Raw genomic sequence first — 25,273 nt, 5'->3', positions numbered from 1 at the left:
CCACCCATCTACTTAACCCTATCTCTCCTACTGTCATCCCTTTTATCTGTCATATCCTCAATCTTTCACTGTCCACTGCGACTGCTCCTGATGCCTTCAAACATGCCGTAGTCACACCACTCCTTAAAAAACCTTCATTGGAACCTACCTGTCCATCCAACTATCGCCCCATCTCCCTCCTCCCTTTCCTATCCAAGATACTTGAACGTGCTGTTCACCTCCGTTGCCTTGACTTTCTTTCATCTCAAGCTACTCTTGATCCACTTCAATCTGGCTTTCGCCCCCTTCATTCAACTGAAACAGCACTTGCTAAAGTCTCCAATGATCTGTTCCTGGCCAGATCCAAAGGTCTCTATTCTATCCTCATCCTTCTCGATCTATCTGCTGCTTTTGACACTGTTGATCACAGCCTACTCCTTGATACGCTGTCCTCACTTGGATTTCAGGGCTCTGTTCTTCCTGGTTTTCTTCTTATCTCTCCCAGCGTACCTTTAGTGTATACTCTAGTGGATCCTCCTCTACTTCTATCCCACTGTCAATTGGTGTACCTCAGGGATCCGTCCTGGGACCTCTTCTTTTCTCCATCTATACTTCTTCCCTTGGTACTCTGATCTCATCCCATGGTTTTCAGTATCATCTTTACCCTGATGACTCCCAGATCTACCTCTCCACACCAGAAATCTCAGCCAAAATCCAGGTCAAAGTATCGGCCTGCCTGTCTGACACTGCTGCCTGGATGTCTCAGCGCCATCTGAAACTAAACATGACCAAGACTGAGCTTCTTATCTTTCCCCCTAAACCAACCTCTCCTTTTCCCCCATTCCTGTGGATAACACTCTCATCCTTCCTGTCTCATCAGTTCGCAACCTTGGGGTCATCTTCGACTCCTCCCTCTCCTTCTCTGCACATATTCAGCAGACTGCTAAAACCTGTCGTTTCTATCTCTATAATATCACCAAAATTCTTTCTTTTCTGAGCACACTACCAGAACCCTCATCCACACTCTTATCACCTCTCGCTTAGACTATTGCAACTTGCTTCTCACAGGTCTCCCACTTAGCCATCTCTGTCCTCTTCAATCTGTTCAAAATTCTGCTGCACGACTAATATTTCGCCAGGGTCATTATGCTCATATTAGCCCTCTCCTCAAGTCACTTCACTGGCTTCCTATCCGTTTCTGCATACAGTTCAAACTCCTCTTATTAAACTTATAAGTGCATTCACTCTGCAGCTCCTCAGTATCTCTCCACTCTCATCTCTCCCTACATTCCTCCCCGGGAACTCCGTTCATTGGGTAAATCTCTCTTATCTGCACCCTTCTCCTCCACTGCTAACTCCAGACTCCGTTTCTTTTATCTTGCTGCACCATATGCCTGGAATACACTTCATGAGCCGGTACGTCAAGCTCCATCTCTGGCAATCTTTAAATCTAAACTAAAAGCCTACCTTTTTGATGCAGCTTTTAACTCCTAACCCTTATTCACTTGTTCAGAACCCTTATTTTATCATCCTCACTTTAATATTCCCTTATCTCTTGTTTGTCCTAATTAGATTGTAAGCTCTGTCGAGCAGGGACTATCTCATCATGTTCAAGTGTACAGCGCTGCGTACGTCTAGTAGCACTTTAGAAATGATAAGTAGTAGTAATATTACCCCCATAATGTCTGCATTATTGTGACTCAAGAACAGAATTTTTAATTCTATTTTTTTTTTTTAAATAGACCCGTTTCAATTAAAACAAGGGTAATCATTGTAAGAATGAAAACTACACATTGTTATACTTGATGATGACGAACTTTTACAGCACTTTATTCAATAACCAATGGAGGAAAAACTAGCACAGAGGTTAACAGATAGCACCAAATCATCAAGAGGAGGCAAAAACTACCCACAATTTTAAATGTTCATTGTAATTCCCAAAAATTCAGATTAGCAATACTGCCTCCTGTAACAATAATGTCAAACTTCTTTCTCATAACTCAATGGAAGAACATCTTGCAGCCCAAACACCATCTTCTGAATGGAAGTTTTGTACAACTATTTGAAGTAATATAGTTAACAGTTATCAGTCCAGCTTTGCCAGTTTTTCCTCCCTACCCTCCAGTCTCCATCCCAGTGCTCACTGTGTCCTCTAGAGGCCTCCTTAAATCCTTGCATGAAGAATTCTCTATTCCCCATTTCTGTTAACCTAGCTCTGTATAGATTGAATCCACATTGTTCTTTTTGAGTCAGCTAAGGACACCTAAAAGAGCAAGGAACCATGGGCATAGTACAGCTCGAACTTCCTCAAAAGCCACATGGAACCAGGTTAAGTGATGTGACCGTGACACCCAGAATCATGCTAGATTGCAGTCAGTTCACTTCAGAAACCTCTGTCAGGAGAGAGACTCACTCAAATAGCATGCTGGGGGAAAAGGACAGTCATCCTTTCAATGATGTGACTAGTAAATCCTCTGCACAAGAACAACCTTATCATTCGATGAGGTCAGGCCATCTGCTGAAAAAAAAACCCCTATGCAATATGCAGCTTATTTCTGCTGCTGCTGGTCCTCCCTCTGTCCTGGCACCGTGACATTTCTCATCTTACTGAGTCCTGACAACAGCCCTCACAGCACCATACATGGAACAGGGCCCATGATAAGAGCACCAGGGAGAGACTAGTAAACTGGAAAGAGGAAGAAGAAAATCTGCCCTTTGAAGGAAGAGTGTGTGCAAATAGGGGAGAGGTAGAAACAAGTAATTCATCCTAATCAGTACCCCAAATACTCTACAACTCAATGACAGATTAAATTAGTACTTTGAAAATCATTACTTTTGAATAATTACAAGGTCTTCGGGTCAACAGGAAGAACAAGAACATGTCTCAACCTGTCCCTCACAATCTAGAGCTAAATGATAAAGTTACTAGAACATAAAACATTTGAAACATAACAGAAAATGTATATTCCATCACAGTCTTGGAGCTATTAAAAAAAATTTTTAAACTAGAAGACCAAGAAAAGTGCAGCTGAAGAGCCAGAGGTACAGAAAGGTAACTGTATTCAAAAGGCAACACTGTATTAAGAAGCACTGAACATCAATGATGAAAGATGAAGTCACTTACCTTGCAGCTCACTCTTAATAAGGCAACTTTCCATCATGTACAGCAGCACAGTGACCATAACATCCAGGAGCTGGCACTCTTCTGTCACCTGGCGTGCTAGCTCCTCATTGCTAAACAGCTGAACACTGATATGCACAATTCTGTTGGACATGGTATCTGACTCATGACTTTTCTTCAGGGTCTTCATGATGAATGCATAGTGCTGAACAAAGGTTTTTGTAAAAGCAATCTGAAAATTAAAAAAAATTTGCAATTAAGCCAATCATTACCAGCTACTACTACTTAAAGCAGGGTTTTTCCTGTTTGGGAAGATGGGATAACCACTTCTACTTGTTTAGTCCAAAATCTCAAGGCGAAAGCCATGAACAACTCCTGAGGAAATTAGAAAGTCATGGGAAAAGAGGCAGGATTAATAATGGTCAGTATTTTCAATGGAGAAGGGAAGATGGTGGGGTTCCCCATGGGTCTGTATGGACTGCTGCTTTTATCATGTATAAATGATCTAGAGATGGGAATAATTAGTGAGATAATTAAATTTGTTGATGACACAAAGTTATTCAAACTTGTTAAATCTCAAGAGGACCTTAAGAGACTGGGAGACTGGGCATCCAAATAGCAGATGACAGTTTACGTCAACAAGTGCAAAGTGATGCACGTACGAATGAGGAACCAAAACTATAGCTACAAGATGCAAGGCTTCACATTAGGAGTCACCATCCAGGAAAAGGATCTAGGTATCATCCTTGATGATAAATTGAAACCCTCTGCTCACTATGCAGCAGTGGCTAAGCAAGCCAATAGAATGCTAGGAATTACTAATAAAGGAATAAGGAGCAAACCAGATTATTATAGTGCCTTTGTATCACTTCATGGTGCAACCACACCTTGAATATTGATGCAATTTTGGTCGCATCATCTTTAAAAAAAAAAAAAATATATATATATATAGCAGAATTGGAAAAGGTACAGAGAAGGGCGACAAAAATAATAAAGAGGAAGGGACAACTTCAGTGGTGTGCTGGAGCAGGCTCTCACAGGCTCTCGAGAGCCGTTTCTTAAGTTTTTAAGAGTTTTGGGAGCCGGTTCTCCATGGCTACTTTAACAAATTGATCCCAAAATGTGGGCTTGGGCCCCTCCTAATTCTCTTTTACTTTGCTGGCAAGAGAGAGCCCCCTGTTAACAATTTACCAGCACACCCCTGGACAACTTCCCTATGAAGAAAGGCTAAAGGGGCAAGGGCTCTTCAACTTGGTGAAGAGACGGCTGATGGGAGATATGATAGCAGTCTATAAAATATTGAGTGGAGTGGAAATGGTTGAGATGAAATCACTTGTTTACTCTTCTCATAAATACAAGGACTAGGGGGCACGCAATGAAGCTACTAAGTAGTAAATTTAAAACAAATCAGAGAAAATATTTCTCTACTCAACGTGTAATTAAACTCTGGAATTTGTTGCCAGAGAATGTGGTAAAGCGAAGATACATACCTGTAGCAGGTATTCGCCGAGGACAGCAGGCTGATTGTTCTAACGATTAGGGTGACGTCCATGGCAGCCCCAGGACGGAAATCTTCCTAGCAACAAACTTTGCTAGAGCCTTCGAGCGCAAGGGCACGCGTGGCCATCTTCCCGCCTGTCGCGCGAGAGTCCTGCTTTAGTTACATTAGAAAGCAATAACAAAGATAAAGGACATCTCCAAAGGGGAAGCGGGCAGGATTGTGAGAACAATCAGCCTGCTGTCCTCGGAGAATACCTGCTACAGGTATGTATCTTCGCTTTCTCCGAGGACAAGCAGGCTGCTTGTTCTCACGATTGGGGTATCCCTAGCACCCAGGCTCACTCAAAGCAACAAAGAAGGTCAATTAGGCCTCGCAACGGCGAGGACATAACAAGGATTGACCTATGAAGCAGAACATCTAACTGAGAGTGCAGCCTGGAACAGAATAAAAATGGGCCTAGGGGGGTGGAGTTGGATTCTAAACCCCAAACAGATTCTGCAGTACCGACTGCCCAAACCGAATGTCGCGTCGGCTATCCTGCTGGAGGCAGTAGTGAGATGTGAATGTGTGGACTGATGACGTCGCAGCCTTGCAAATCTCTTCAATAGTGGCTGACTTCAAGTGGGCCACCGACGCTGCCATGGCTCTAACACTATGAGCCGTGACATGACCCTCAAGAGTCAGCCCAGCTTGGGCATAAGCTAGCCAATTGGAAATGCTGCATTTCCCGATGGCGACTCCCCTCCTGTTGGGATCAAAAGATACAAACATTTGGGCGGACTGTCTGAAGGGGCTTGTCCACTCCAGGTAAAAGGCCAATGCTCTCTTGCAGTCCAAGGTGTGCAACTGACATTCAGCAGGGCGGGTATGAGGACGGGGAAAAAATGTTGGCAAGACAACTGACTGGTTCAGATGGAACTCCGACACAACCTTCGGCAGAAACTTAGGCTGAGTGCGGAAGACTACTCTGTTGTGATGAAACTTGAGATAAGGAGCATGTACTACCAAGGCTTGAAGCTCACTGACCCTACGAGCTAAAGTAACCGCCACCAAGAAAACGACCTTCCAGGTCAAGTACTTCAGATGGCAGGAATTCAGAGGCTCAAAAGGAGGTTTCATCAGCTGGGTGAGGACAACGTTGAGATCCCATGACACTGTAGAAGGTTTGACAGAGGGCTTTGACAAAAGCAAACCTCTCATGAATCGAACAACTAAAGGCTGTCCAGAGATAGGCTTACCCTCTACACGATAATGAAAAGCACTAATCGCACTAAGGTGAACTCATACGGAGTTGGTCTTGAGATCAGACTCTGACAGGTGTAGAAGGTATTCAAAGCAGGGTCTGTGTAGGACAAGAGCGAGGATCTAGGGCCTTGCTGTCACACCAGATGGCAAACCTCCTTCATTTAAAAGAGTAACACCTCTTCGTGGAATCTTTTCTGGAAGCAAGCAAGACTCGGGAGACATCCTCAGAGAGACCCATGGAGGCGAAGTCTAAGCTCTCAACATCCAGGCCTTGAGAGCCAGAGACTGGAGGTTGGTATGCAGAAGCGCCCCCTCGTTCTGAGTAATGAGGGTTGGAAAACACACCAATCTCCACGGTTCTTCGGAGGACAACTCCAGAAGAAGAGGGAACCAAATCTGACGTGGCCAAAAAGAAGCAATCAGAATCATGGTTCCGCGGTCTTGCCTGAGTTTCAGTAAAGTCTTCCCCACCAGAGGTATGGGAGGATATGCTTACAGAAGGCCCTTCCCCCAATGAAGGAGAAAAGTATCTGTCGTGGGCCTGAACAGAACTGAGGGACTTTGTGATTGATCTGAGTGGCAAAAAGATCGACCAAGGGAGTGCCCCACGCTTGGAAGATCTTGCGCACCATGCCCGAGTTGAGCGACCAATCATGAGGTTGCATGATCCTGCTCAACCTGTCGGCCAGACTGTTGTTTATACCTGCCAGATACGTGGCTTTGAAAAACATGCCGTGACGGCAAGCCCAAAGCCAGATCTGAACGGCTTCCCAACACAGGGGGTGAGATCCGGTGCCCCCCTGCTTGTCTGCCTGAATTTCAATAATTTGATTGGACAGCCGATCTCTGAAAGCCTTTAGAGCGTTCCAGACCGCTCGCAACTCCAGAAGATTGATCTGAAGATCTGATTCCTGGAGGGACCAAGCTCCTTGAGTGTGAAGCCCATCTACATGAGCTTCCCACCCCAGAAGGGATGCATCCGTTGTCAGCACTTTTTGAGGCTGAGGAATTTGAAAAGTACGTCCCAAGGTCAAATTGGATCGAACTGTCCACCACTTAAGGGAATTGTGAAATTCGGTTGACAGCTGGATCCCATCCTCTAGATTCCCTGCAGCTTGATACCACTGGGAAGCTAGGGTCCATTGAGCAGATCTCATGTGAAGACGGGCCATGGGATTCACATGAACTGTGGAGGCCATGTGGCCCAGAAGTCTCAATATCTGCCGAGCTGTGATCCGCTGAGACGCTCTGGCCATGGAAACTAGAGACAGAAGATTGTCTGCTCCCATCTCGGGGAGATAGGCGCGAGCCGTCTGTGAATCCAGCAGAGCTCCAATAAATTCCAGTCTTTGAACAGGAAGAAGATGGGACTTGGGGTAATAACAAACCGAGTAGCTCCAGCAGTTGAATAGTCATCTGCATGGACTGTAGAGCTCCTGCCTCCGAGGTGTTCTTCACCAGTCAATCCCAGTCCACTGCCAGGCATTTTGTAAATGCAGACGCGAGACCAAAGGGCAGCACACAATACTGGAAGTGCTGCGCTCCCAGACGGAATCGAAGATACTTCCTGTGAGCTGGAAGTATCGGGATGAGTGTATAAGCGTCCTTTAAGTCCAGAGAGCATAGCCAATCGTTTTGCTGAATCATGGGGAGAAGGGTGCCCAGGGAAACCATCCTGAATTTTTCTCGGACCAGGTACTTGTTCAGAGTCTAAGGGTCTAGGATGGGATGCATCCCCCATTTTCTTTTGCACAAGGAAATACCTGGAATAGAATCCCAGCCCTTTCTGCCCTGGTGGAACAGGCACGATTGCATTGGCGCTGAGAAGGGCGGAGAGTTCCTCTGCAAGTACCTGCTTGTGCTGGAAGCTGAAGGACTGAGATCTCAGTGGGCAATTTGGAGGTTTGGAGATCAAATTGAGGGAGTATCCTAACCAAACTATTTGGCGAACCCACCGATCGGAGGTTACAAGAGGCCACCTTTGGTGAAAAAATTTTAACCTCCCTCCGACCTGTAGATCGTCCGGCACGGACACTTTGATAGCGGCTATGCTCAGCTGGAGCCAGTCAAAAGCCCGTCCCTTGCTTTTGCTGGGGAGCTGCAGGGGCCCGTCTGGGCACACACTGTTAACGCGAACAATCGGGCTGAGCCTGAGAAGGCTGTCAGAAAGGAGGATTGTACCTACGTCTATTGTAGGCATAAGGAGCACTCCTTCTTCCCCGGAAAAAACATCTACCTAATGAGGTAGAAGCTGAAGGCGCCCGGCGGGAGAGATTGTCCATAGAGGTTTCCCGCTGACCCCACCCCCCCCCCGGCAAGGGACATCCGCAAGCCGCTGCTGGACTTGATTGTCCAGGTCAGAGGCACGCAGCCATGAGAGTCTGCTTATCACTATACCTTGAGCAGCGACTCTGGATGCAACATCAAAAGAGTCGTAAGCACCCCTGGACAGGAATTTACGACACGCCTTCAGCTGCCTGACCACCTCTTAAAAAGGCCTGGCATGCTCCACAGGGAGCTTGTCCACCAAGTCCGTCCGTTGTTTTACATTGTTCCACATGTGGATGCTTGTGTAGAGCTGGAATGACTGAATCTTGGACATGAGCATAGAGGACTGATAGGCCTTTCTCCCAAACGAGTCAGAGTCCTAGATTCCCCGCCCCGGGGGCGCCGAGGCGAAATCTCTAGTACTCCTGGCCCTCTTGAGAGCGGAATCCACAACCATAGAGTCGTGAGTTAACTGCAACTTCATCAACTCAGGTTCTCCATGAACCCAATACTGGGACTCAGCTTTTTTAGGGATGGTGGGGTTAGTTAGTGGTTTCCTCCAGTTCCTCAGCAGTGTCTCTTTAAGGACATTATGCAGGAGAACAGTGGATGATTCCATAGGTGGAGAAGGATAGTCTTCGAGCATCTCAGTCCTGGGCTCCTCCTCAGTTACCACAGGGAAGGGAATAGCCACAGACATTTCCTGGACAAATTAAGAGAAAGAAAGACTCTCCGGAGGAGAAAGCTTTCTTTCTGGCGAAGGAGTAGGATCAGAGGGAAGACCACAAGACTCCTAAGAAGAGAAATATCTGGGATCTTCTCCTTCATCCCATGAGGTATCCTTCTTGGTATCAGACAAGAGTTCTTGAACTGCAGTCCGAAACCAGGCCCGTCTTGACGCCGAGGAACTATGTCCCCGATGGCGGTGCCAAGAAGTCGACCCCCGTGCCACCAGTGATGAAGCTCCCTCCATCAATGTTGACGTCGGAGACCTCACCACAGGCCCAGAGCCAGCTGCCGCTTCCATCAACGGTGCCGAAGGTGCAAGCACCTCCAGCACCGAACAGGCTGATGCAGCAACCTTTCCAGCAAACCTGGGAGAATGGCTCGGATGCACTCGTCCAGAGTCGCTGTCGAGCAAGGCTGCGGGGTCGGTGCAGGAACCAGGTCCAGAATCTGTTGAGGTCGAGGAGGTGGTACCAGGCTGTCCGAAGACCGACGAACCAACACCTCCTGAATGGAGGGTGAGCGCTCCTCCTGGTGTCGGCGCTTCACGGGTGCCGAATCCTTCAACGCCCTGGAGCTCCCGGTAACGTGCTTAGAAGGAGACCGATGATGATGCTTCTTCGCCTTCGCTCGATGCACGTCATTGATACTCCTCTGTACCGACGAGGAGGACATGGAATCCACACACCTCCTCAGGGTCGGGTCCGAGAGTGGTCGGTCCCATCGGGCCTACACAGCAGGAGTCTTCGAGACAGGTGGGGACCCACTCAACGGCTCACTGCTCCCAGTGTGTGGTCTCCGGTCAGCCATTACCTGCGCTCCTGAGGTCGATGCCATCTCCGGTGCCGATATCAAAGCCGCCGACCGCGGTACCGATGTTGACATTGACAGCGAAGAACCGGGCGAAGCTCCAAAAAGACGATCCCGAAGAGCTTGTCTTGACACCTGTGTCCGCTTTTTCAAGCTAAGACACAACTTACATGCGTCTGGGCGATGGTCGGGTCCAAGGCACTGAAGACACCACGCGTGAGGGTCAGTACCCAAGATCGCCCGGTTGCTCAGAGTACACTTCTTGAAGCTGCTGGGCATCCTCAATGACATGGACGGAAAAATAGCGGCGGTGAAATCTAAATTCTCGATGGTGCCAAAAAATAAAGGCATAAAAATAAGAGAAACGCGGACGGGAGCGAAAGAAAACTTACAAGGACCAAAAACTTAGAAAAAAGGGTCTTTTTTTTTCTTTTTTAATTTAAGGAATACAACGTAAAAGAAAAAGAAAAAGAAAATGAGGGAAAAGGAAACGAAAAACTGAAAAAATACATGAAGGCTTTTTCAGGGCGAACGGAGAGTGACCGCAAGCAGTCACTCCCTTACCGCAGAGAAAAAAAAACTAAAGTGGGACTCTCACTCGACAGGCAGGAAGATGGCCACGCGCCCACGCGCTCGAAGGCTCTAGCAAAGTTTGTTGCTAGGAAGATTTCCGTCCTGGGGCTGCCGTGGATCTCACCCTAATCGTGACAACAAGCAACCTGCTTGTCCTCGGAGAAAAGCAGTTAGCTTTGCAGGGTTTAAAAAAGGTTTAGATAATTTCCTAAAATAAAAAGTCCGTAAGTCATTAGGATGGAATTGGGAAAACTCTAGGATAAGCAGTACAACATCTGTTTTATTCTTTTGGTATATTGCCAGGTACTTGGAAACAAGATACTGGCAAGGGCTTGATGGACCTTTGGTCTGTCCCACTACAGCAAGGCTTATGCTTATGTTGTAATTCTACACCACTTTATGGACTCACGTCCTTAATTCATACCAAGCGGAAAAACAAGTCCCTTCTCAAAACACTTGCCATGAAATTTAAAACTGTATTCTAAATAGCACTGCATCACATCATCAGGACCCTCAGCTTCCCACATTTTTGCAGCAGGGGCCACAACACTCTATCCACAGAATTCCTCATTCCCTGCAAAATCACTGCAGAGACAGATCTGGAGAATCTGTAATGGCAGTGCCAACCGCAATCTCATCTTCCTCCCAATATAGCATTATGTGGTACAGTTCTGGCAGCACCCTAGAAACTCAAGCTATAGCCTCCTCCTCTGCTTCCCAGATGGACTGCTACACTTTGAACTGCACAGCTTGCCAATGCCCACTCTTTTTTGCTGCAGTCAAGAGGATTGGGGGAGAGGGAAGCACAAGGAAAGGTGAACAAGCGAACTGATATGAGAGCCAGGTAGGAAGGATGGACTGCTACACTTTGAACTGCACAGCATGCCAATGCCCACTCTTTTTTTCTGCAGTGAAGAGGATTGGGGGAGGGGAAGCGCAAGGAAAGGTGAACAAGCGAATGGATATGAGAGCCAGGTAGGAAGGAAAGCAAGCACATGTGGTGGGGCAAGGGGAGATCAAGTGAAGGGGCTGTGGAGTGCGACAGAGAAGGGACCAGTATCCATTCTCTCTGATGATAGATTCCCTCTTATCCCCTTCTCCACATCTCCTCAATCCCTTCTCCTTTCCTTATTCTCTTATCCCCCTTCTCCCTTCCCAAGACTAATTACAAGAATCCCTCCCCTCCCCCAACAAAAAAACTCAAATCAACTCGGCATATAAGAAAAGCTAGAATATGACTTCTGATAAGTTTTTAAAAAGCGGCATAGTTTAACATACAAATATGCCACAGAATTGCCACAGAATTTTTGAAAAATCTGCTGCTGAATTTGCAAGTTTGCCACAGGAAACCAGTAGCTACGATCATAGTTTTAATGCTACAACTATGGAAGAAATAGCTCCCTCATGTTCCGCCTACGCATTTTTCTAAGGAAACCTATTCTTGATGTAAAACCACATTTGTGGAGAAGAAAGGTAGATTATCCATTCAACAGGGGCTTCAGTAAATTATCATTACTACTGGACATAAGCAGCAGCCCCAATTAGAATCTACAGTTTTCTACATACACTCAGCCATATCACTGAGCTAAGAGAACAGCTCCCTTAGGTTAGGAGGAGCATCATACTAGTTTAGCTTGCTTACTAATATTCCATCTGAACATTCAACTGTTCACAATCTCCAATGATTACTTCTGCTAATGTGATGATCAACAGACTCCATTCAATATGGCTTCATTCCCTCCCACCCCACACAAAGGCAGAAAGAGTCAAGTTGTGGTTTTTCAGGAGGGGGAAAGGGGCAGTTCAGTGTTGTTTTTTTTCTTTTTTTTTTTTTTATTCTCACTGATATACCTCCACTATCAAAGGCCATCCTGCTTGTATGTGGGAGTAGAAAAGAAAAACCACTGAAGATGTGAAGGATTAGAAATTGTATAGATGCCATGACAAATGTTACATATCAATTTAAAGTGTTCTCACTATTTAATATACAAAAAGAGCTTTATTACATTGCATCCTATCTACATTGTTTTCTGGATCATTTTCCTTCTACACTGTTAAAAAATTTCATTGGGTTCTTTGGTGAATGGGTCACTGAAGGACAGTTCTCTATAGGTTCAGCTAAAATAATCTCTCGTTGTCCTCAGGGTTGAAAAGGGGATCTTTAATCTAAGCTCTTGTTACCATCCAATTTCAAATATCCCTTTTTAGAGTACAATTATTGAAAAGGCTGTGGGGGAGAAGATGAGTGAGTTTTTGGAAAAAGTCATAATTGCTTATATAGGACAAGCTGGTTTTTGTAACAGCTCTGGCACCAAATCTGCCCTTCTGGTAAATAGGGATCTAGTGATCACTTTTTGGGCAAGTAATGATTCAGTGTTACTGGTTTTATTAAATTTGTCCAGTGCCTTATTGTTTGGACAGATGTTGGCAGCTGGGTCTAATTGGCCAAGTGTAGCAATGGATAAAATAACTTTTACCAGAGTTGGAAGGTGGCTATAAATAATGAGGTTTCAATAGTTCATAAAATAACCTGCGAGTACCACAAGGTTCATCATTTTTATCTCCTCTAATATTTTTTGTACACTTGGGGGTTCACCACATACCTTTATGACGGTACATAGGTGGTAGTTTCCCTGGGGACGAACCCAGATAAACGCCATCACATTTCAACTATTGTTTAGCTAACATAACAAACTTGCTAAAAAGCAGTTACTTAATGATCAATTGTCAAAAGACATATTAGGCTGGATTAGCAATCTATTAAAAAAAAAAAAAAAAAAACAAGAATAGAGGACTTCATAATTCCTCCTCCTCCTTGAGAAGTGAAACTTTTGGAAGTTCAGCTACACAAGGGTATTACTTTGAACCTTAGATTCAGCCAGTTTTTTCAAGTGTGTGTCTTGAAAAGCAGGTGCATCGTTGTAGCTTCAAGCTACACTTGTCATTAGCAACATTGTTTACTGTAATGTGCTTTATGCTGTGGTTCCAAGGAAGGTAGTGAGGACAAAACACTGCTGCAACAGCAGTGACAGGCAGTTGTGGTACAAGTACACACTGCTGGTGCTATTCAGGGTTTACACCATATACAATTACAAACCTATGCTTTCTAAGCTGAGAGAGAGAGAGAGAGAGAGAGAGAGAGACAGAGAAGAAAGAAAGAAAGAAAGAGAAAGAAAACAATGGTAATATATAGAAATAAAACAAAACATAGAAAAGAAAATAAGATACCTTTTTTACTGAACTAGCTAATGCATTTTTTTGATTAGTGTTCAAAGGTAACTCTTTTAATTCCTATTTATTACGAGTGGACCAACACGGCTACTACATCACTTTACTACGGATACAATCAAAGTGATTTTACATAATGTCTACATCTACTTTATTGTGTACCTGGGGGCAACAGAGGGTAAAGTGACTTGCCCAGTCACAAGGAGCTGCAGTGCGAATCGAACCCAGTTCCTCATTCTCAGCCCACTGCATTAATATAAATATAATCACCATAATTCAGCAGCAGTCCTTTTGTATCTCAAAACTCTCTCTCAAGGTCTTTAAATGTAACTGATTTTCAAAAAGTGTGTTCTAAAAATAGTATTGCATCACATAAGCAGGACCCTCAACCTCCCATATTAGTATCAAAAGTCTGGACTAAGATTTACCTTCTGGTAGTCCACCATAAAAATACAATATTAGTATTGAAGAGGTCTTTTGAAAGCTTGGACTTGCACTGGGACATACTGCAAGTGGTACATACAGGCTGCATTATGGATTGCTACAAAGACATTATGCTATTTCCCGTCTTTCTCTATTCTATTCTTTTCTTTTTTTTTTTTTTTTTTAAATACCTAGGATTCTACTCCCTTTCTGACTGGACTAAGGATATCAATGTATTGTCCACAATGATACAAAAGTCCTGTTTCTCAGTGATGACTCCTAATGTGGAATCCAGATTTATGTACTCAGTTTGAACTGCTTTTTCCCTATATGTATCACTTTGCAGTTATCCACATTAAATTTCATCTGCTATTTTGACACCTACTCCCCCAGTCTTAAAAGGTCCTCCTGCAATATCTCACAATCTGCTTGTGATCTAATAACTCAGAACAATTTTGTTGCTATCTGCAAATTTGATTCCCCCTCATTTCACGCTTCATTTTCCAAATCATTTATAACTATAGTGAAGAGTATCTGTCATGATACATATCACTCTACTTCTGTCCACTGAAAAAAAAACCCTGACTATTTAGTCCCACTTTGTTTCTTCCTCTTATCACTTTTTAATTTCCTGAGGTTTCACTCATGAGAGACTTTATCCAATGTCTTCTGAAAATCCAAATACACTTTATGTCGACTGGCTCACCTTTATATTAAATTAAATGTGGATAAACATTTATATTCTTGCCCCTCTCCCCAGGTGGCTAGTTACAATTGATTTAAATGATCCTTCTTCTGAAGTGGCTATATCTATTGCAAAATCTGACTGTAGTGCTATGGAGGGACATGCAGCAGCAGAGAAACATGATCCACAAATTTCTATGGAGGAGGAAAAAGTCATAGATGATTTTTTTTTTTTGTTACATGTTGCACAAAGGAGGCTTAGGGCTTCCTGACATATAGCATGTCTTAAGGTAGGCATGAGACTAGGCAGAAGAGACAAGTAACTTTTGCAATAGAGTGACAGATAGCCCATCCTCCTTATGCACTACTGCATGCTGGTGGAAAAGATTTAATCAGCACAAATAAAACATTTTAAAATAATCAATGAGAAGGCGATCACGTGATGGATTGAGGGTAGAGGACGTGATTTTCTTCCCTCCAGAGGTAATCCCCCCCCCCCCCCCCTGGAAACCAACCAAAACTGCAGAATTCAGCGTAAAAGACCTGAAACAACAACTAACAGACTCTGGATGTCTAAGGACCCCTATGTAGTCAGAGAAAACCGGACGATGCCTGGAAGAACTACTAAAAAAGACCCAGAAAAACAGCGAGGGGCTGGAGAAACCAACATGGCGTCGAGCCCAAAACCGGATACCGCTCCATTGTTTAATTCATCACAACTGCAACAAATAACAGAAGCGGTGAAATCTGCGTTGGAGCCGCAATTAACCCGACTCTCGGACTAGCTTACAGGAGTGGACACTCTTTTAGAAGAAACAACAAGGCGAACAGGAGAACTAGAGGTATGGGTGTCAGAGATAGAAGACTCGGAAACCAGCATGGCGACGACCATTAAAGACCTCCAATGTGAACAGAACTCACTTGCACAGCACATAGACGACCTAGAAAACAGGTCAAGGAGGTCGAACCTTCAATTCATTGGTATCCCAGAATCCATTCCAGATTGCTCCTTACCTTCTCAGCTAGAACGCTGGCTAAAGTCCGAATTTGTGCTATCCGACAGTGCAGGCCCGCTGTGTCTGGAACGGGCCCACAGACTAGGAAAGAGGCTAAATACTGAAAGCCGACCTCGAGTAGTGATCATTAAAGTTCATAACTTTATTCACAAGGAAGAAATCTTAAGAGGTGTTCGCCTGAAGTGGGACACTTTGACCTTTGAAGGAGCGAGCGTAAAGGTATTTCAAGATTATTCATTGTCATTGCAAGAATGAAGGAAAGCCTTCAGCCACATTTGCAAGCACTTGGTGGCGAACAGTGGTTCATGCTAACCTACCCAGCCCAGCTAAAGGTCCAAACAGAGGGCTCTTGGAAGGTATTTCAATCACTGCTTGAAGCACAAGAAGCGCTGCTTTGTGAGACCCAGGCTGTTTCGGGCCAAGGCTGATTGGAATGGGCGGACTTGTGATGACTAGACAGTTAAAGAGCCTAAGAGGAAGGTTTAATGGAATGGTTTAAGACTTATAGCGGGATCAGAAGGACATCTTTGGTCCACTCAAAAGAACTTTACAGAAGACCTTGAATGTGGTAAATTAAGAGTTGATATGATAATACGGGCTGGGAGTGATAACTGTGTTTCGGGAATTTTATAAATGAAGTATGGAAGGTGGGAGGAGGGGGGCCCACCATTGCTGGATCAGCACCCGATGTTGGGAGAGGGGAGTGTAGGGTTAACAGATGGGGAACAAGGAGGGAGGGGGGAGGAAGGAGGGGAGGGAGGGGAGAGAGGGAGGGAAATTACTAGAGGATTGTTCTGGGAGAAGGGGTTGGATCTGACTGAAGAAAGTAAGTGCACCAGGAGGCAGCGGAGACCATTAAAGAGAAGTTGTGATAATTCTAGGCTGAGGAGTTTAGAGCAGAATATTCCTGAGGAAGAGCAGGGGCCCTGGGTGAGCTGGGAACTGGGTACCCCCTTGGATAAGTCACACTGCAATATGAGACAACCGGTCAAAGCAAATGGCAAGGTTCATAACATGGAATGTGGGGGGTATAACCACACCGCTAAAGCGGGCAAAGATATTAACGGCATTGCAGAGACACAAAGCAGACATAGTATGCTTGCAGGAAACTCGCTTGTCAGCAGAGGAACACCAGAAGTTGAAGCGCACCTGGGTGGGAGAGGTACATGCAGCATCGGCAGAAGGGAGGCGGAGAGGAGTGGCAATTCTGGTCAGAAAGGGCCTTACGGCTAAATCACAATTGATTCAGGGAGATCCCCAGGGGAGATATGTGATTGTTCATTTATGGTTGCAGCACAAAGAATACCTAGTGGTAGCATTGTATGGACCAAATCTTTATGATCGGTCATATAATACAAACATGCCTTCCATACAGATCCTTACAGCTACTAATCCTGGGTGACCTTAACTTGGTAGCAGATCCTTTACTGGACTGCTCATCGCCCAGGCGAGCAAATAGAGGAGGGCCGGGGGTCGAGAGTCCTTATACAGTTTATGCAATCGCTTAATACAGTAGATGCGTGGCGGACGCTACATCCAGATGAACGTGACTTCAAACATCTTTCACGAGTCCATGGCACTTGGTCTCATATAGATTACATTTTAGTGGACCAGAACTATTAACACAAGTGAGGGCAGCGGAGATTGGGCCAGAGGAAATAGCAGACCATGCGATGGTATGGATAGACCTGGCAACTAAAGATTCCTACCAAAACAGGGCAGGATGGCGCTTTCCATCTTATCTAGCATCTGATAGAGAATTTAAACAATACATTCAAGAAAGATGGGAGGAATATGTAAAATTCAATGCTGACTACAAGAATCGACTGTCTATATTTTGGCAGGCTGCCAAAGCAGTCTTGCGTGGAGCAGTGATTGCTTTTACGGCAAAACGTGAACGTAGAATTACAGGGGCTATAACTAATTTAGAAAAAAGGTCCCAAAAAGCAAAGCGTAGGTACATCCACTCCCCAAGTGGCTATCTTAAGGAGCAAATGCAAATAGCGCAAATAGCATTAAATACACTGCTGCATGAGTGAGCCTCCAGTACGCTAGTGTTTAGGAAATATAAACTACAAAGATATGGAAATAAAACAGGAGCCCAGCTGGCGTGATTAGTTAAAAATTGGGGAGGGACAAGAGTAATCGCAGCGGTGATAGACCATGAGGGTACCATCCAAAATAGGAGTGAACAGGTGGCGCAGGTATTCCATAAGTTCTTTGGCACCATGTATGAATCACATTCCCCCTCCCCCCTCCTCGAATGATGTAGAGGAGTATTTGAATAAAGCGGAAATGACCCGACTATCAGAACAAGAGCTGGGGGAGCTTAATAAACCAATTTCGGGGAAAGAGCTGCAAGAAATTATCAAATCCCTACCTACCCACTCACTCAGCTCCAGGGCCAGACAGATTCCCAAGCGAGTTCTATAAAATGCTGGCTCCCTCAATAATAGGGCCACTACAAGCTTATTATGAAGAGGTGGTAGAACTTAGGGAATTCCCTGCCTACGCAAATGAAGATTTAATCACCTTACTCTTAAAGCCGGGGAGACCAGAAGTACAGGCAGATTCTTATAGACCGATATCTTTAATAAATGTTGACATAAAAATTTTGGCCAAACTACTCGCCAACAGACTTCAAGAGTATCTACCCCACATAATCGAGCCAGAATAAGTAGGATTTGTTTGCAATCGCCACTCAGTGGTGATTGTGAGACGTCTATTGCTGGCAATGGCCCAAAGCCAGCATACTCAATCTGCGGCAATGCTGGTCAGCTAGACGCTGAGAAAGCATTTGATAGAGTGGGATGGGAGTATACAGTGGGGGAAATAAGTATTTGATCCCTTGCTGATTTTGTAAGTTTGCCCACTGACAAAGACATGAGCAGCCCATAATGAAGGGTAGGTTATTGGTAACAGTGAGAGATAGCACATCACAAATTAAATCCGGAAAATCACATTGTGGAAAGTATATGAATTTATTTGCATTCTGCAGAGGGAAATAAGTATTTGATCCCTCTGGCAAACAAGACCTAATACTTGGTGGCAAAACCCTTGTTGGCAAGCACAGCGGTCAGACGTCTTCTGTAGTTGATGATGAGGTTTGCACACATGTCAGGAGGAATTTTGGTCCACTCCTCTTTGCAGATCATCTCTAAATCATTAAGAGTTCTGGGCTGTCGCTTGGCAACTCGCAGCTTCAGCTCCCTCCATAAGTTTTCAATGGGATTAAGGTCTGGTGACTGGCTAGGCCACTCCATGACCCTAATGTGCTTCTTCCTGAGCCACTCCTTTGTTGCCTTGGCTGTATGTTTTGGGTCATTGTCGTGCTGGAAGACCCAGCCACGACCCATTTTTAAGGCCCTGGCGGAGGGAAGGAGGTTGTCACTCAGAATTGTACGGTACATGGCCCCATCCATTCTCCCATTGATGCGGTGAAGTAGTCCTGTGCCCTTAGCAGAGAAACACCCCCAAAACATAACATTTCCACCTCCATGCTTGACAGTGGGGACGGTGTTCTTTGGGTCATAGGCAGCATTTCTCTTCCTCCAAACACGGCGAGTTGAGTTCATGCCAAAGAGCTCAATTTTTGTCTCATCTGACCACAGCACCTTCTCCCAATCACTCCCGGCATCATCCAGGTGTTCACTGGCAAACTTCAGACGGGCCGTCACATGTGCCTTCCGGAGCAGGGGGACCTTGCGGGCACTGCAGGATTGCAATCCGTTATGTCGTAATGTGTTACCAATGGTTTTCGTGGTGACAGTGGTCCCAGCTGCCTTGAGATCATTGACAAGTTCCCCCTTGTAGTTGTAGGCTGATTTCTAACCTTCCTCATGATCAAGGATACCCCACGAGGTGAGATTTTGCGTGGAGCCCCAGATCTTTGTCGATTGACAGTCATTTTGTACTTCTTCCATTTTCTTACTATGGCACCAACAGTTGTCTCCTTCTCGCCCAGCGTCTTACTGACGGTTTTGTAGCCCATTCCAGCCTTGTGCAGGTGTATGATCTTGTCCCTGACATCCTTAGACAGCTCCTTGCTCTTGGCCATTTTGTAGAGGTTAGAGTCTGACTGATTCACTGAGTCTGTGGACAGGTGTCTTTCATACAGGTGACCACTGCCGACAGCTGTCTGTCATGCAGGTAACGAGTTGATTTGGAGCATCTACCTGGTCTGTAGGGGCCAGATCTCTTACTGGTTGGTGGGGGATCAAATACTTATTTCCCTCTGCAGAATGCAAATAAATTCATATACTTTCCACAATGTGATTTTCCGGATTTAATTTGTGATGTGCTATCTCTCACTGTTACCAATAACCTACCCTTCAATTATGGGCTGCTCATGTCTTTGTCAGTGGGCAAACTTACAAAATCAGCAAGGGATCAAATACTTATTTCCCCCACTGTATGTTTAAAGTGTTGAGGCATATTGGAATACGGGGATGGGCATACCAGGTGATAAAAGCACTCTACTCGAATCCCACAGCCTCAGTGCTGATTAATGGAACAAGAAAGCAGCAGTTCCCAATAGCACGTGGGACACAACAGGAATGCCTCTTATCCCCAATACTGTTTTTACTATCCATAGAACCTTTGTTAAGAAGTTTGAAAAAAGAGAACAGAATAGTTGGGGTTGAGGTGGGGGGCGAGAGGGTGAAAATGATGGCTTTCGCGGACGATCTACTGATTGTGACAACTTGCCTTAACTCCTCTCTGCCGACCCTATTGAACAGAATATCCCAATTTAGTACCATTTCTGGATTCAAGGTTAATTTAGATACTGCACATTCAGCCAGACCTAGATCCCTCCAGGGTAGAGAACCACCCTAGGTTGAGACCAGCAGAGGTGATCAAATACTTGGGAGTACAAATTTCTCGAGATATGTCTAGACTCTATGAGCTCAATATCCAAAAGCTGTTAGCTGAGACAACAACAAAATCGAGGCAATGGCAGGCATTTCCCATCTCGCTTTTAGGGCGCATTGCATTGTACAATATGGATGATTATACCATGTTGGTTATATGTGTTTCAAGTAGTACCACTGTACTTTACAAATAAAGATGAGAAAATTGAATGCAATGCTACAGAGATACTTGTGGCAAGGGAAGAGACCGAGATTGCCTTTAGTCATGATGTATATACCAAGAGAATATGGAGGATTGGGTTTGCTGAGTATCTGCAATTTAACAATAGCTTGTACCATGCGACATATCAATGACTGGTTCCATACAACTTCAGACTTTTCAGCAACCAATATGGAACTTCGATTATTTGACCCCTACCACTTTAGCAATGCACTACATGGGCTGGATAGTAATATTTCTCCTGTTTTGAAAATCTCCAATATTATGCCATCCGCTCAAAAGGCTTGGAAATGGATTTGCAAACTTCATCACTGCCCTTCGAGAACGACTCCTTTCCTGGCAATGTGTGGGAACTCAGATTTCCTACCGGGGCTTCTTTACCGAACATTTGATAGATGGAAGGGACGAGGGATAATATATTTACAACAGATACTTACTGAGGAGGGGAAGATTAAATCCTTCGCAGAACTTCAAGGCCTCCAACTTCTGAAACCGAAAGACTACTTCCATTATTGGCAATTGCAGCATTATTTGGCTAGCCTGCCATGGGAGGCATTGACAGAGGACATACAGGAGGAATTAGCCTCGGCTTTCTCCCTTAATTCACAACAAAAGGTTCCCTTTTTGCTCACCACAGACATATTAAGGACACTAAGCCTGAGTTGAACTATGCAAAGTATGCAAGGGAATGGGGGAGAGACCTCTCAATTGAAATGACTTCAAGTTTGTTTAAAGAACATGTGCTAGCTTTGCGACTAGTGACACCACTACCATCACATTGGGAACTACAATACCGCTTTGCTCTTCAACTTCACATCCTGCCCCAGCGAGAATTCTACATGGGCATTTCTCTCGATGGAGCTTGTCCTAAGTGTGGGGGGAGTGGAGCGACGTTGGGACATATGTCTTTGTCCTGTCCGAAGGTTATAAAGTTTTGGAAAAGCCTTCTCAAACAAGTCGCCTATATGTGGACAGCGGGATGGGATTACTCCCCTCTACTATTGTTTGGCAAGCCTAGTTTGAGTGCTCCAAGCCCAAGGGGATATAAAGACTTTGTGAAACGAGCTACTATTATAGCAAAGAAAACCATACTTTTGGACTGGTTCACCCACAGTGGACCATCAATCCAGATGTGGAGAATCCAGATGGTATCACTCCTGCGAACGGAGAGACTGATGTTTCAGGAATGCTCACAACAAGAAATTAAAAAGTTCCAAACCAGATGGGGCCCATTTTTGGAGACGCTTCCTCCTGGAGCAAGAAGCCAACTATTAAACATGTAATATGCAGAATTGTTAAAACAGTATCCAACCAACTGAATTAAAGATAGAATAGGAACAGTTAAAGGAATAGAGAACGGTGAGGTGGGTATATGGGGAAGATAAGAGGGGAAGGAGGGAGAAGTTGGGGGTTTACTAAAAAATTGAAGATGACTCAATGCTCAGTTTGTTATAATGTGAATGTACAATATATGTATTGTGCCATCAATAAAAATGATTTAAACGTAATCAATGAGATGAACCTAGGAAAAGGAGGACAACAACATTATGGAGTCTCTAGTAGGAACTCCATAAACTGCACATAGTAGGTAATGATTATTTTCCTCCAGACATGCAGGGCATGGAATTTCAGCAGTAACAGTAGTGTAGGCTTAGTTGTACAGAACAATTAAAAGAGGAAGGGCAACCCACAGTGGTGGCCTTTGTAACACTGAAGATAAATTATGGTTTGAGAGATGTAGAATTACTGTTACCTCCAAGTGCCTCATTATATAACTGGGCTTCTGGTGTGTAACCCAGAGGCCTTGGAACACACAGATTTTAATATGATTTGACCTCAGGACAGAGAGGAGAAAGAGTTAATAGGAACATATTACAAAATGTGTGTGTAAGTATAGGGTCTCCCCGTTTCAACAGAGTGCAGAAGTAGGCAAGGGACACTGAAGGGGATTATACCAAAGAGGATTTCCTAGAGGGAGAAAGGGGAGAAGAGGATTTAATGTATAGTATACAATTGAGAGAAACACATACAGATCTTACATAGGAAGTACATGCATCCTAGATGGGTCAGTAAGTGAGGACCAGAGTATCCATTTGCTGCCCCAATGTGACAGAATGACATACATGCATTGCTTATGGCAACGCTAAAAAATTAAAGCATATTGGAGGTATCTGGAACAGTTGCTCGGAAGCAACTACCAAAAATGGTGCAGACATGTCATCTGGATTTAGAATCTGCTCAGACATTTTTTTTTTTACACCCAGAGATCCCCATACTTAGTTCTATGGCAAAATCAGATTCATATACTTCTCTGAATGGCGTGCCTATCAGTGCTATATTCAGAAGAAAGTTATTAACCAGTTTATACACTAGTGGGAACCTTTCATAGGCTAACATGACTAGTTTGCTTGAGATGGGGATGGTGAAGGTATCAATGTGACCAAGTATGGTATCCATACCACCACTGCCGACAAGAATATAGCTGATTGGTTGATCAGAGATCATAGACACAGCCTAAGTTGTAGTAGAGAGCTAGTTGTAGTAGAGAGCTAGAAGTGAGAAAATCTGAACTACAATGAAAAACACCTTGAGAAGCACAACTGAGAATTTTTTTGTGTTTACCAACGTATGCTAATAATATGCTTCTGAACATATCCCCTTGTCCCTTCCTCCCTTCTCACCCATTACGTCCCTCACCCGTAACTGTCTTGTTTGTCTGTATTACTTAGATTGTAAGCTCTTTTGAGCAGGGACTGTCTCTTTGTATCGGGTGTTCAGCGCTGCGTGCGTCTGGTAGCGCTATACAAATGCTAATAATAATAATATTTTGTGCATAAACTGGAGAAGAAAAGAAGGGTAAAGCCATGAATGGATGTTCACTGAAAAATATCATTTTGGTAACAATGTAAGGATAAAATATCTATGTAGATCATAGCAAAGGGGGGAGGACAAAGCCCACCCGCCTGTCCTTATTTTCCCCTACTGGGGAAGGGGGAACAAGGAAAAGAAAAACACGTAATTTTCAGCTTGGGTAAACTCACTGTATGTTTGGAAACAGATTGTTAATGCGTTGAGCCGGAATGTGTTTTCAATAAAGCGAATGCTACATACCTGTAGAAGGTATTCTCCGAGGACAGCAGGCTGATTGTTCTCACTGATGGGTTGACGTCCTCGGCAGCCCCCTCCATCGGAAAGTTTACTAGCAAAGGCCTTTGCTAGTCCTCGCGCGCCCATGCGCACCGCGCATGCGCGGCCGTCTTCCCGCCCGAAACCGGCTCGAGCCGGCCAGTCCAGTATGTAGCAAGACAATACACTTCAAGGGAAGACTCAACTCCAAAGGGGAGGCGGGCGGGTTTGTGAGAACAATCAGCCTGCTGTCCTCGGAGAATACCTTCTACAGGTATGTAGCATTCGCTTTCTCCGAGGACAAGCAGGCTGCTTGTTCTCACTGATGGGGTATCCCTAGCCCCCAGGCTCACTCAAAACAACAACCATGGTCAATTGGGCCTCGCAACGGCGAGGACATAACTGAAATTGACCTAAAAAATTTACCAACTAACTGAGAGTGCAGCCTGGAACAGAACAAACAGGGCCCTCGGGGGGTGGAGTTGGATCCTAAAGCCCAAACAGGTTCTGAAGAACTGACTGCCCGAACCGACTGTCGCGTCGGGTATCCTGCTGCAGGCAGTAAAGAGATGTGAATGTGTGGACAGATGACCACGTCGCAGCTTTGCAAATTTCTTCAATGGAGGCTGACTTCAAGTGGGCTACCGACGCAGCCATGGCTCTAACATTATGAGCCGTGACATGACCCTCAAGAGCCAGCCCCGCCTGGGCGTAAGTGAAGGAAATGCAATCTGCTAGCCAATTGGATATGGTGCGTTTCCCTACAGCCACTCCCCTCCTATTGGGATCAAAAGAAACAAACAATTGGGCGGACTGTCTGTGGGGCTGTGTCCGCTCCAGGTAGAAGGCCAATGCTCTCTTGCAGTCCAATGTGTGCAGCTGACGTTCAGCAGGGCAGGAATGAGGACGGGGAAAGAATGTTGGCAAGACAATTGACTGGTTCAGATGGAACTCCGACACAACCTTCGGCAAGAATTTAGGGTGAGTGCGGAGGACTACTCTGTTATGATGAAATTTTGTGTAAGGGGCCTGGGCTACCAGGGCCTGAAGCTCACTGACTCTACGAGCTGAAGTAACTGCCACCAAGAAAATGACCTTCCAGGTCAAGTACTTCAGATGGCAGGAATTCAGTGGCTCAAAAGGAGGTTTCATCAGCTGGGTGAGAACGACATTGAGATCCCATGACACTGTAGGAAGCTTGACGGGGGGCTTTGACAAAAGCAAACCTCTCATGAAGCGAACAACTAAAGGCTGTCCTGAGATCGGCTTACCTTCCACATGGTAATGGTATGCACTGATTGCGCTAAGGTGAACTCTTACAGAGTTGGTCTTGAGACCAGACTCAGACAAGTGCAGAAGGTATTCAAGCAGGGTCTGTGTAGGACAAGAGCGAGGATCTAGGGCCTTGTTGTCACACCAGACGGCAAACCTCCTCCAATGAAAGAAGTAACTTCTCTTAGTGGAATCTTTCCTAGAAGCAAG

At 44.9% G+C, this 25,273-nt stretch overlaps 1 protein-coding gene across 1 annotated transcript in view; it reads right to left on the bottom strand.

Moving 5' to 3' along the window:
- The window catches only part of LOC115458835 (E3 ubiquitin-protein ligase UBR3-like), a gene marked incomplete at its 3' end in the record, with an annotated part of 174,823 nt that overhangs the window by 20,827 nt on the left and 128,723 nt on the right, over positions 1–25,273 (bottom strand). Inside the window, exon 8 of the mRNA XM_030188658.1 lies at positions 3,104–3,332. Within this exon, the coding sequence (XP_030044518.1) occupies positions 3,104–3,332 (229 nt within the window). The remainder of the gene's footprint in view (positions 1–3,103; positions 3,333–25,273) is intronic.

The sequence above is a fragment of the Microcaecilia unicolor genome, unplaced genomic scaffold, assembly GCF_901765095.1.
Source record: "Microcaecilia unicolor unplaced genomic scaffold, aMicUni1.1, whole genome shotgun sequence".
Taxonomy (NCBI): domain Eukaryota; kingdom Metazoa; phylum Chordata; class Amphibia; order Gymnophiona; family Siphonopidae; genus Microcaecilia; species Microcaecilia unicolor.
This window is presented reverse-complemented; position numbering and strand designations above follow the sequence as displayed.